Here is an 11,600-nt window from a genome sequence, read left to right as displayed (position 1 = left end):
GTTTATTTGTCTGGAAATTAGAAAATAATAGTTTCAGAAAAACTTTATTAATTTTGTGTTTTAAATATGATTTCAACTTTGCACCAACAGAAAAACCAAGTCCACCTGCTAGGCTTGGCGTAACTGCAGTAACAAAGAATAGCATCACCATTGCATGGTCAAAACCAGAGTATGATGGTGGAAGCCGAATTACCAGCTACCTCATTGATGCCCTTGAAAAGGGCCAACAGAAGTGGGTTAAATGTGCCACTGTTAAAGCCAACACCCACATTATAAAGAACCTAAGGGAAAATGCAGAATACTTTTTCAGAGTCCGTGCTGAGAATCATGCTGGACTTAGTGAACCAAAAGAAATGATTATTCCTGTGGTTGTGAAAGATCAGCTTGGTGAGTGTTAATTTATTCAATTCATTCCATGTTTATCATATTTAAATAATCTATTAATGTTGTATGTCCATTTCCTTTGACTGTTATTTTCAGATGCACCTGAATTTGATATGAAGAATTTCCCACATAACACTGTTTATGTGAGAGCAGGATCAAATCTTAAATTTGAGCTTCCTCTCTCTGGTAAACCAATGCCAAAAGTCACAATGTCAAGAGGCAATGCTCCAGTTAAGTGCGGCAAGAGATTTAGCTTTGAGGTAACCCCTGAAAGTCTTAATATCAACCTCAAGGAAAGTATTGCAAGTGATGCTGGAAGATATGACATTGTTGCCTCAAACACAAGTGGAACCACCAAGATGTTTGTAAATATACTGGTCTTGGATAGACCAGGTCCTCCAGTCGGTCCTGTTGAAGTTAGTGATGTGAGGGAGACAAGCTTGTGTCTCAAGTGGGACCCACCTCTGTATGATGGTGGAAGTCCTGTTACAAACTATGTTGTTCTTAAACGTGAAACAAGTACTCCAGCCTGGACAGAAGTGTCATCAACAATTGCAAGAAGCACTGTTAAAGTCACCAAGCTTACAAAGGGAGAAGAATACCAGTTCAGGGTTAAAGCTGAGAATCGCTTTGGCATCAGTGATCACACTGACTCTCAGTCAGTTACAGTGAAGCTTCCATACAGTGAGTACATAGATAATGTACATAATGTGCAATTGTTTTTAGTTAAGTCTGAATTTCTGTTAAACCCCTGCTGGTTTATTGTATTTTTAGCTATCCCTGGACCACCATCAACACCATGGCTGGGTTATGTGTCAAGGGAGAGCCTCACTGTTTGCTGGAATGAGCCAGTAGGAGATGGAGGAAGCCCAGTAGTTGGATACCATGTGCAAATGAAAGAAAGAAGCAGCATTCTTTGGCAGACAGTGAACAAAACAGCAATCCCTGGAACTCAAATTAGAGTGACAAATATATGTCCTGGAATGATTTACGAATTCAAGGTAGCTGCAGAAAATGCAGCTGGTATTGGAAAGTTCAGCAAGACATCCGAAGAAGTGCTAGCAATTGATGCCTGTGGTAAGTTTTAATAATACAAATAATAATATATAAACTAAGTTGATACGTTGTCAAGTTTCTCTGAATATCATTGCCAAATAACAAATCATTTTGTTTTAGAACCACCGGCAAATGTGAGAATTTCTGAGGTTACAAAAAATTCAATTAGCCTTGTATGGCAGAAGCCTCCATTTGATGGTGGAAGCAAAATCACTGGCTACATGGTGGAGCGAAGAGATGCTCCAAATGGCAGATGGACAAAGGCAAACTTTACCAATGTCATTGATACTAACTTTACTGTATCAGGCTTGACTCAGGATCAGGCATATGAATTCAGGATTTTTGCCAAGAATGTAGTTGGCTCGATCAGCAATCCATCTCTAATTGCAGGACCAGTAACTTGTGTCGACATTTCTGGTAAGTTTATTGCTGCTACTTTGCTGGTTATCTCATGTTATCATGCCCAGCAATACTATTCACACTTTATTACACATTTCTGTTTCCTCCCATTCTTAGGTGCTCCAGTAATTGACCTGCCCCCAGAGTATTTGGATGTTGTGCAATACAAAGCTGGTACATCATTCAAAATCAAAGTGGGAATATTTGCTAAACCCTTGCCAACTATTGAATGGCTTAAAGATGAAAAGGAGCTAGTGTCAAGTGCACAGCTGTCAATTGAAAACACAACCGACTCATCTGCCATCCTCATTAAGGATGCTAGTCGTTTTAATACTGGAACCTATGAGCTCAAAATCAAGAATGTGTTTGGCACAGCGTCTGCTTCAATCAGAATACAGATTTTGGGTATGTAATCATTTGTTTTAAAAAATATATTAAAATCATTTCAACGTCTTTTTCACCTCTTTAATTCCTCATTGTAAATTTATAAACATTTTCATTCTGTAAATAGACAAACCTGGACCTCCAGCTGGACACATTGAATTCAAATCAGTCTCTGCTGACAAGATAACAATTGCATGGGAACCAGTGGCTGATGAAGGAGGCGCCAAAGTAACTCATTACATTGTAGAAAAACGAGAGACAAGTAGAGTGGTGTGGTCCCCAGTTTCTGAAGAAATGGAAGCACATACTGTCACTGTCCAAAAGTTGGCCAGAGGAAATGAATATGTGTTCCGTGTCAGAGGTGTTAACAAATTTGGAGCTGGAGATCCTTTGGAGTCTGAGCCTGTGATTGCCAAAAATGCATTCGGTAAGAAGACAGTAACTGAAAATCTAAATTATTAAATTATATAATGTATAGGTTTGGTAAACCAGATAATATAACATTACAAATACACTATTTATTAAGTCAATTATTATTATTGTTTTTAGTTACTCCAGGACAAACTTCTACACCTGAAGCAACAGATATCACCAGAACATCAATGCAGATTGTTTGGGATAAACCTAGTATGGATGGTGGTAGCATGGTTACAGGATATTATCTGGAGAGACGTGACAAGAAGAGCCTGCGCTGGGTAAAAGTGTACAAGGACCCCATTAGTGACACCAAAGCAAAGGTACATCATCTCACAGAAGGAAAGGAATATCAGTATCGTGTATGTGCAATCAATAAAGCTGGGGAAGGTCCATACTCTGATGTTTCTGACTTCTATAAAGCTGCTGATCCAGTTGGTATGTATTACTGTTTCATTTCACTGAAATGTTAATTTTACTAAATTCATATTTAATTAAGAGTCTTTACTGCCTTGACAAAGTTCTAACCAAGTTTTGTAAATTCTCCAGACCCACCATGTGAACCATCTAAGCTCAAGGTAGTGGACTCAACTAAAACATCAATCACACTTGGATGGTCAAAGCCAGAATATGATGGAGGCAGTGAAATCACCAGCTATGTTGTAGAAAAAAGAGTTGGTGAGGAAGGGGAATGGACAGTGATTAGCCATAAGGGAGAAGTGAGAACCACAGAGTATGTTGCCTCAGACCTTAAACCAGATATTGACTACTACTTCCGTGTATCTGCTGTTAATTGTGCTGGACGTGGAGACCCAATAGAAATGGAAGAGCCAGTACAAGCCAAGGACATTCTTGGTATGTACTCACGTTGAAATGCTTGTTATGTCTTTGTACATTTTATAACAATATTTCCTGCTTGTAACAACAGCATAAATAATTTGAATAATTATTTTGCAGAGGAAGCCCAGGTTGATACGGATGTTGCAATGAGAACTCACTACATTGTGAAAGCTGGTAAAGATGTTGAAATCATGGTGCCCCTGAAAGGCAGACCTGCTCCAAATGTCTCTTGGAAGAAGGAAGACCAAAACATTGACAATGATCCAAAATATGACATTCACAACACAGACACGTCATCGTGTCTCATAATTACACAAGTAACTCGAAATGACACTGGTAAATACACCATTAATATATCAAATGGTGTAGGAGAACCAAAGTCCTTAACTGTGTCTGTTAAAGTACAGGACACTCCAGCTGCTTGTAGGAATTTGATTTTGAAAGACGTCACTCGTGGGAAAGTTACACTTTGCTGGGAGCCTCCTCTACTGGATGGTGGCGCTGAAATTACCAATTATGTTATTGAGAAAAGAGACTCTTCTAAGCGTACATATGCCTGTGTAACAAATAAGTGCAAAGAAACCACATGTGTAATTGAAGAGCTCTCTGAGAAAGCATCATTCTTCTTCCGTGTATTAGCAGAAAATGAGAATGGAGTTGGAGATCCATGTGAAACCACAGAGCCAGTTAAAGCCACAGAGACACCAGGACCAGTCAAAGACCTTTCTATGAAAGACTCCACAAAGACTTCAGTAACACTACAATGGAACAAACCAGATTATGATGGTGGTAGCATTATTACAGACTATATAATTGAAAAGAAACTCCAAGGTCAAGAAGAATGGGCCCCTGCTGGCACAAACAAGCACTGTGAACATGAAGTTACAAAGCTGAAGGAACTCACTGAAATGTTTTTCAGAGTTTGTTCCAAGAATGAAAAGGGTACTAGTGACTTCATTGAAATCGGACCAATTAAAGTAAAGGACTACATTATCCCACCAGAAGCAAACCTTGAAGAGTATCCTGATGGACAAATTAGTGTACGTTTGGGACACAATGTCCACGTTGAATTGCCATACAAGGGTAAACCAAGACCAACCATTCTTTGGTTAAAAGACAATTTACCACTGAAAGAGAGTGAAAAAATACGCTTCAAGAAGACTGAAAACAAAGCCACTCTTATGATAAAAAATGTGGAGAAAGAGAATGGAGGCAAATACACACTTACTCTTGACAACACATTCTTCAGAAAATCCTTTCATATACAGGTTATTACCCTTGGACCACCCTCTAAACCTATTGGACCCATCCGCTTGGATGAGGTCAGAGCAGAAAGTATATCTATATCTTGGGATGAGCCAAATGATAATGGGGGTGGAGAAATCACTTGTTACACTGTTGAGAAATGTGACACCTCTCAGACAGGCTGGAAAATGGCTTGTTCAAGTGTGATTGGAACATCATTTAAGGTACTCAATCTGATCAAGGGAATTCAATATCAGTTCAGAGTCTGTGCAGAGAATAGATATGGTGGAAGTGAACCTTTAGTTTCACAAAATGTCATTGCCAAGCATGAGTTCAGACCACCTGGCCCACCAGGCATGCCAGTGGTTTACAATGTTACAAATGATGGCATGACTATTCAGTGGGATGCACCTATTTTTGATGGAGGTTGTCCAATCCTTGGGTTCCATGTTGAAAAGAAGGAGAAGAACAGCATAATGTGGCAAAAGGTCAACATAGTCTTGGTCAAAGAAAGGGAGTACAGGATTCTTGGTCTTATTGAAGGCTTGGAATATCAGTTCAGAGTCTACGCCCAGAATGACGCTGGATACAGTCGCATGAGTGATGCAAGCAAACCTATTATGGCTGTTTCTACAGTTGGCAAGTTCAACTTTTAGGCTTATTTTTTCACATAGATATTAAATATTTTAAATTTATTACAGTTGACAGTGTCTAGTAAATAGTAAATAACATATGTATTTTAATTTCAGATCCTCCTGGTACCCCTGACTATGTTGATGTAACAAGTGAATCAGTTAAACTGAAATGGGATGCACCCAAGCGTGATGGTGGAAGCAAAATTGTTGCCTATAATGTGGAAAAACGTCAGGGCAAAGGACGGTGGTTAAAAACCAATTTTTCAAATGTGACTGACACAGAATTTACAGTGACTGGTCTTGCTTGCGGTGAACGCTATGAATTTAGAGTCATAGCAAGAAATGCTATCGGCACAGTGAGCCCACCCTCTCAGTCTTCTGGATATGTCTTAATCAGAGATGAGAGCTGTAAGTACACACAGTTTAGATTTTGTTTTTTGTTGTTCAGTGGTCAACATTTTTTATATGGAATTTTTATGCTGGTCTGTATATCTTAAATTCATAATCTTATCTATTTTAGTTTCTCCAAACATTGAGTTTGGACAGGAATACTTTGAGGGAGTCTCTATTAAAGCTGGAGAAAACATCAGGCTAAAAGTAACAATCAAAGGAAGACCAACACCAAAGGTTACCTGGTACAGAGATAATATTGAATTAACCAAGAAAATGGTTGATATCACAACAATTTCTGGATCAAGTACCCTCTTTATCAGAGATGCTGACCGTAGTCATCGTGGTCTTTATACTGTGGAAGCCATAAATCCCTCAGGATCTAAAAAGGAATCAGTTAAAGTTGAAGTCTTTGGTATGAATAATGTTTTTACCTTATCCCTCTTATTTATTCATTCCACCCTTTAATCACTATATTTTCTTAAGAACCACATATTTAACCTATGCTTCTATAATTTATATCTTTAAGATACACCTGGTGAACCTGTTGGACCAATTACATTCTCAAATATCTCTGAGGGCAAAGTAACACTTTCATGGAATCCACCTGAGAATGATGGTTGTTCTGAGGTCACTCATTACATTGTTGAGAAACGTGAAACCTCTAAAATTTCATGGACACTTGTTACGGATGAGTGTTTGGCAAGCACATACACTGCCACCAAACTGATCAAGACAAATGAGTATCAGTTCCGCGTTTCTGCAGTCAACAGGTTTGGTGTTAGCAGACCACTGGATTCAGTTCCCGTGATCGCACAGATGCAATACAGTAAGATAATAAAAAGCTTATATTGAAATATTTTTTTTTCACAAAGTTTATGTAAAACACTGTAAAAAAAAAATCTTTCTGTAATTTCTTCCTTTTTCATCCCTGCAGCTGTTCCAGATTCTCCTGGAACTCCAGATGCAACAGATGTTGATGGAGAGAGTATCACAATCAACTGGGCTCCGCCAACACATGATGGTGGAAACCCAGTAAAATATTACATTGTGGAAAGACGTGAAAAGAAGACTGGTCGCTGGCTGAAAGTCCTAACAAGGAAACCCATTGTTGAGGCTGCACACAGAGTGACTCATCTCACTGAGAATGTGGAGTATGAATTCCGTGTGTATGCTGTAAATGATGCTGGAATTGGAGCACCAAGCAACATTTCAATGCCAATTAAATGTGCAGAGCCAACTGAAGTACCTGATGCCCCATCTATTGTCAATGTGACTGACACTACCAATACATCTGTCAGCTTGGAATGGACCAGACCTGCCCATGATGGTGGTATGGAAATCCATGGCTACATTATTGAAATGTGCAAGGGATCTGAAGCAGAATGGCACAGAGTCAATGAGGATCTTTGTGCTGTCACAAGATACAGTGTCACTGGTTTGGAAACTGGTGCAGAGTACAAGTTTCGTATTTGTGCAGTCAATTCTGTTGGAAAGGGCGAAGCCAAAGAAATGCCTGAGTTTGCACAGGCAGTAGATAGGCTCTTGGCACCAGAAATTGACATAGATGCATCCTTCAAACAGACACATATTGTGAAAAGTGGTGGAAGTGTATGTATCCATATTGGTTTTAAGGGAAAGCCAACACCTACAGCTTCCTGGACAAAAGTAGATGGCGAACTTGGTGTTATGACAGACATCACCACCACTGAGACATACACAGCCTTGACACTGGAAAACTGCACTAGAAATGATACTGGAAAATATACTCTAACTCTTGAGAACAGTAGTGGCAATAAATCTATCACTGTTGCAGTCAAAGTGTTGGACACACCTGGTGTACCAGGGGCTCTCTCCATCAAGGAAGTCACAAGAGGAGCTCTCACAATTGCTTGGGAACCTCCTACAAATGACGGTGGTGCACGTGTTCATCATTACACTGTTGAGAAGCGTGAGGCAAGCCGTCGTACATGGACAGAGGCAGCACCCAAGACCACTCAAACAAGCTTGAGAGTTTCTGATCTCCTGGAAGGTGTACCTTATTTCTTCAGAGTTATGGCTGAGAATCAGTATGGTCTTGGTGAGGCGTATGAAATGCCTGACCCAGTTATTGCCACAGCTGAACCTGCTCCACCAAAGAGAGTTGATATAATTGATACAACTGACACATCAGCAACCCTGGCCTGGCTCAAGCCAGAGCATGATGGAGGAAGTCGTATCACAGGCTATTGTGTGGAAGCCAAGGGAAAAGATGCAGATAAATGGGTTGTTTGTGGTACAACAAAAAATCTAAGCCTTGTAATTGAAGGACTTACAGAGAACAGTGAGTATGAATTCCGTGTCAAGGCAAAGAATGATTCTGGCTTCAGTGTGCCAAGAGAAGCTTTCTCTTCAGTCATCATTAAAGAGCCACGAATTGAACCTACTGCCGATCTCAGTGGTATTACCAACCAACTCATTACTAGCAGGATTGGCGAATCTTTTGAGATTGATGTTCCAATTAGTGGAAGACCAGCTCCAAAGGTATCCTGGAAACTTGAGGAAATGAGACTGAAAGAAACTGACAGGGTTTCAATCAAGACTAACAAAAACAGGACCACTCTCACAGTTAAAGACTGCATGAGAGGGGATGGAGGCAGATATTTCCTCACCCTTGAGAATGTCACTGGGTCAAAGACTTTCACTGTCACAGTCAATGTTATTGGCAGACCAAGCCCTCCAGAGGGCCCTATTGAGATTTCCTCAATTACATCAGAGTCATGTGTACTGTCTTGGAATCCACCTGAGGATGACGGTGGCACAGACATCACAAACTACATTATTGAGAAGCGTGAATCTGGCTGCACTGCTTGGCAGCTTATTAACTCAAGTGTAAAACATACTTCTTTCCATGTTTCACATCTAACTAAATACATGCAGTATACTTTCCGTATCTGTGCTGAAAACCGCTTTGGTGTGAGCAAACCAACAGAATCTGAGACGATTGTTGCAGAGCATCCATTTGGTATGTAACAGCTAATAAGAAATTTGCATTTTTGAGATACTGTATAAATTATCAAATATTAAATATTTAATTACGTTTTCATTTTTACAGTTCCTCCAGGCCCTCCAACAAGTCCAGAAGTGTTCGCTGTAACTGCCAACAGCATGAGCATTCGTTGGGAGGAACCATACCATGATGGTGGCAGCAAAGTCTCTGGATACTGGATTGAAAAGAAGGAGCGTAACACAATTCTCTGGGTGAGAGAAAACAAGATTCCCTGCTTTGAATGCTACTACAAGGTGGAAGGCCTTGTTGAGGGTCTTGAATACCAGTTCAGAGTGTATGCAATGAATAGCGCTGGCCTCAGCAAAGCAAGTGAAGCATCAAAAAGAGCTGTGGCACAAAATCCAGTTGGTAAGTACATCACAATCAAAAAGTAATTAATTCCAGTCTAGATCTGCAAAAACAATACTTACATGTTTTCTTTGATGATACAAATGTATAGATCCTCCAGGAAAACCAGAAGTTACAAATGTATCAAGATCAACGGTCTCAATCAAATGGTCTGTGCCCCTAAACGATGGTGGAAGCCCGATCACAGGTTACATTGTTGAGCGCAAGCCTTATACTGTCACAGGAGAAGGTCGCTGGCTTAAGTGTAACTACACTAATGTTACCGACACAAATTTCACTATCACTGCACTGGGAGAAGGAGAGGAATATGAATTCCGTGTAATTGCCAAAAATGCAAATGGAGTGTTGAGCCTGCCATCAGCTTCAACAGGACCAGTGACCTGCAAAGCAGAATACAGTATGTATCATATATGGTTCTTTCACTAAACAAGACAAATATTATTTTTATTAATGAGAACCTAAATACTTATGACACTTAAATTGTTTTGCAGTTCCTCCTAAAGCAGAGCTGGACAGCAAACTCCTTGTGGACAAAGTTGTAATTAGAGCTGGATCTGATCTGGTGCTGGATGCTGCTGTGGGTGGTAAACCTGAGCCTAAAGTCAGCTGGTCCAAGGGCACAAAAGAGCTAGAGCTTTGTGAAAAATATGCTCTCCATTATTCAAGTACCCGTGCTCTGGCAATCATCAAGTTCTGTGACAGAGATGACACTGGGAAGTATGTTTTGACAGTTAAAAATGCAAGTGGAACAAAAACCGCTGAGGTCAACGTTAAAGTGCTTGGTAAGTGTGCTAAACATACAGCAATGATATACCTGAATGGTAACTTCAAGTCCCAAACAAATGGTATGTTCAGTTCCAAATATGTTGTCAGTTCATTCATACTATAATCTTTCTTCTTTTCAGATACACCTGGTCCTTGTCAGGAGATTACAGTCAGCAATATATCTGAGGAAAAATGCACAGTGTCTTGGAAAGAGCCACTGGAGGATGGTGGTGACCCCATCACACATTACACTGTTGAAAGAAGGGATACCAATAGACTTAACTGGGTTATCACAGAGGCTGAATGCAAAGCCCTAACATGTGAAATTAAAAGACTTTTCAAGAACAACGAATATATCTTCCGTGTGAGAGGTGTGAACAAGTATGGATCTGGTGTGGCAGTACAGTCTACCCCTATCTTTGCCAGAAACTCATTCAGTAAGTGTCATGATTAATATTAAAAACATTAGCTGAGTTTTTTTTGCAGTGTTGTACAGTATATTACAATATCCCACCTTCATTTCCAATTACAGCTGTCCCATCACCACCTGGAGCACCAGAAATCCTTGCAGTTGGAAAAGACTATGCAACAATAGAGTGGCTGAAGCCTGAGAGCGATGGTGGCAGTGAAGTTACAAACTACTTGATTGAGTTCCGTGAAAGAAAGAGTGTTAGATGGATCAAGGTTAACAGAGATTCTGTTCTCAAGGACACATCCTTCAAAGTAACTGGTCTCCATGAAGGAAACATTTATCAGTTCCGTGTTACAGCCATGAATGCAGCTGGTGATAGTGAACCTAGTGAAATGTCAATGTATGCAGTATGTAGAGTACCAACAGGTATGTTTCTGAAACAACCCATTGTTAACATTTAAATGTGTATATTACTATAGTAACAACTGTTTACCTTATTATGTTAAATCCCCATTTTAGGCACTCCAGATCCACCTTCAATCCCACGGGTTACAGACACACACAAAGATAGTATTAGCCTTGCCTGGACACGACCTGTTGAAGATGGAGGTGCTGATGTTATTGGTTATGTTCTTGAGATGCAAGAAGCTGGTGCAGAGGAATGGACAAAAGTGCATGAAAAGAATCTTAGGTTGACAGAACACACAGTTACAGGTCTTCCTGCTGGCAAAAAATACTGTTTCAGAGTTGCAGCTGTCAATGTAAATGGAAAGGGTGACTTCAGTGAACCTTGTGCAGAGACTGAGCCTGTGGAAAGAATTGGTATGTTCACACAAATTCCAAATTGTTGTATTCTGTCAAAGTTTGATATGTAGAAATGCAAGAAAGAAGCAATGTCTAATATCTTTGTAAATATCTTTTCTATTAAACTCTTTTGTTTTGTTTATTTTTTATTTCAGAAATTCCTGACCTTGAGCTGCCCGATGAACTGACAAAGACAATTTGTCTGAGAGCAGGAAGTTCTCTGCGGCTCCATGTTACTGTTACTGGTAGACCAATCCCAACTGTAACCTGGAGCAAACCTGGTGTGGACCTCCAAAATCGTGGCTTTATTGAAGTGACCAATACTGCTACAACTCTCATTATTGACAAGGTGCACCGCTATGATGCTGGAAGATATACAATTGAAGCTTCAAATTCAGCTGGGAAGAAGGATGCAAGCATTCTTGTGAAAATCTATGGTATATTTATTTATATTTTTTCCCCCATATTAAATCAT

General features: G+C 39.9%; 1 protein-coding gene across 1 annotated transcript in view; it reads left to right on the top strand.

The window, feature by feature from the left end:
- Positions 1-11,600, top strand: part of LOC109090096 (titin-like) — a 139,445-nt gene that overhangs the window by 113,421 nt on the left and 14,424 nt on the right. The window contains exons 166-185 of the mRNA XM_042730523.1: positions 91-387; positions 481-1,068; positions 1,159-1,461; positions 1,561-1,857; positions 1,957-2,244; positions 2,351-2,650; positions 2,773-3,075; positions 3,187-3,492; positions 3,595-5,361; positions 5,472-5,765; positions 5,878-6,162; positions 6,277-6,576; positions 6,685-8,751; positions 8,842-9,144; positions 9,236-9,541; positions 9,636-9,926; positions 10,050-10,346; positions 10,442-10,747; positions 10,841-11,143; positions 11,281-11,562. Coding sequence (XP_042586457.1) covers positions 91-387; positions 481-1,068; positions 1,159-1,461; positions 1,561-1,857; positions 1,957-2,244; positions 2,351-2,650; positions 2,773-3,075; positions 3,187-3,492; positions 3,595-5,361; positions 5,472-5,765; positions 5,878-6,162; positions 6,277-6,576; positions 6,685-8,751; positions 8,842-9,144; positions 9,236-9,541; positions 9,636-9,926; positions 10,050-10,346; positions 10,442-10,747; positions 10,841-11,143; positions 11,281-11,562 — 9,483 coding nt within the window. The remainder of the gene's footprint in view (positions 1-90; positions 388-480; positions 1,069-1,158; positions 1,462-1,560; positions 1,858-1,956; positions 2,245-2,350; positions 2,651-2,772; positions 3,076-3,186; positions 3,493-3,594; positions 5,362-5,471; positions 5,766-5,877; positions 6,163-6,276; positions 6,577-6,684; positions 8,752-8,841; positions 9,145-9,235; positions 9,542-9,635; positions 9,927-10,049; positions 10,347-10,441; positions 10,748-10,840; positions 11,144-11,280; positions 11,563-11,600) is intronic.

The sequence above is a fragment of the Cyprinus carpio genome, chromosome B9, assembly GCF_018340385.1.
Source record: "Cyprinus carpio isolate SPL01 chromosome B9, ASM1834038v1, whole genome shotgun sequence".
Taxonomy (NCBI): Eukaryota; Metazoa; Chordata; class Actinopteri; order Cypriniformes; family Cyprinidae; genus Cyprinus; species Cyprinus carpio.
This window is presented reverse-complemented; position numbering and strand designations above follow the sequence as displayed.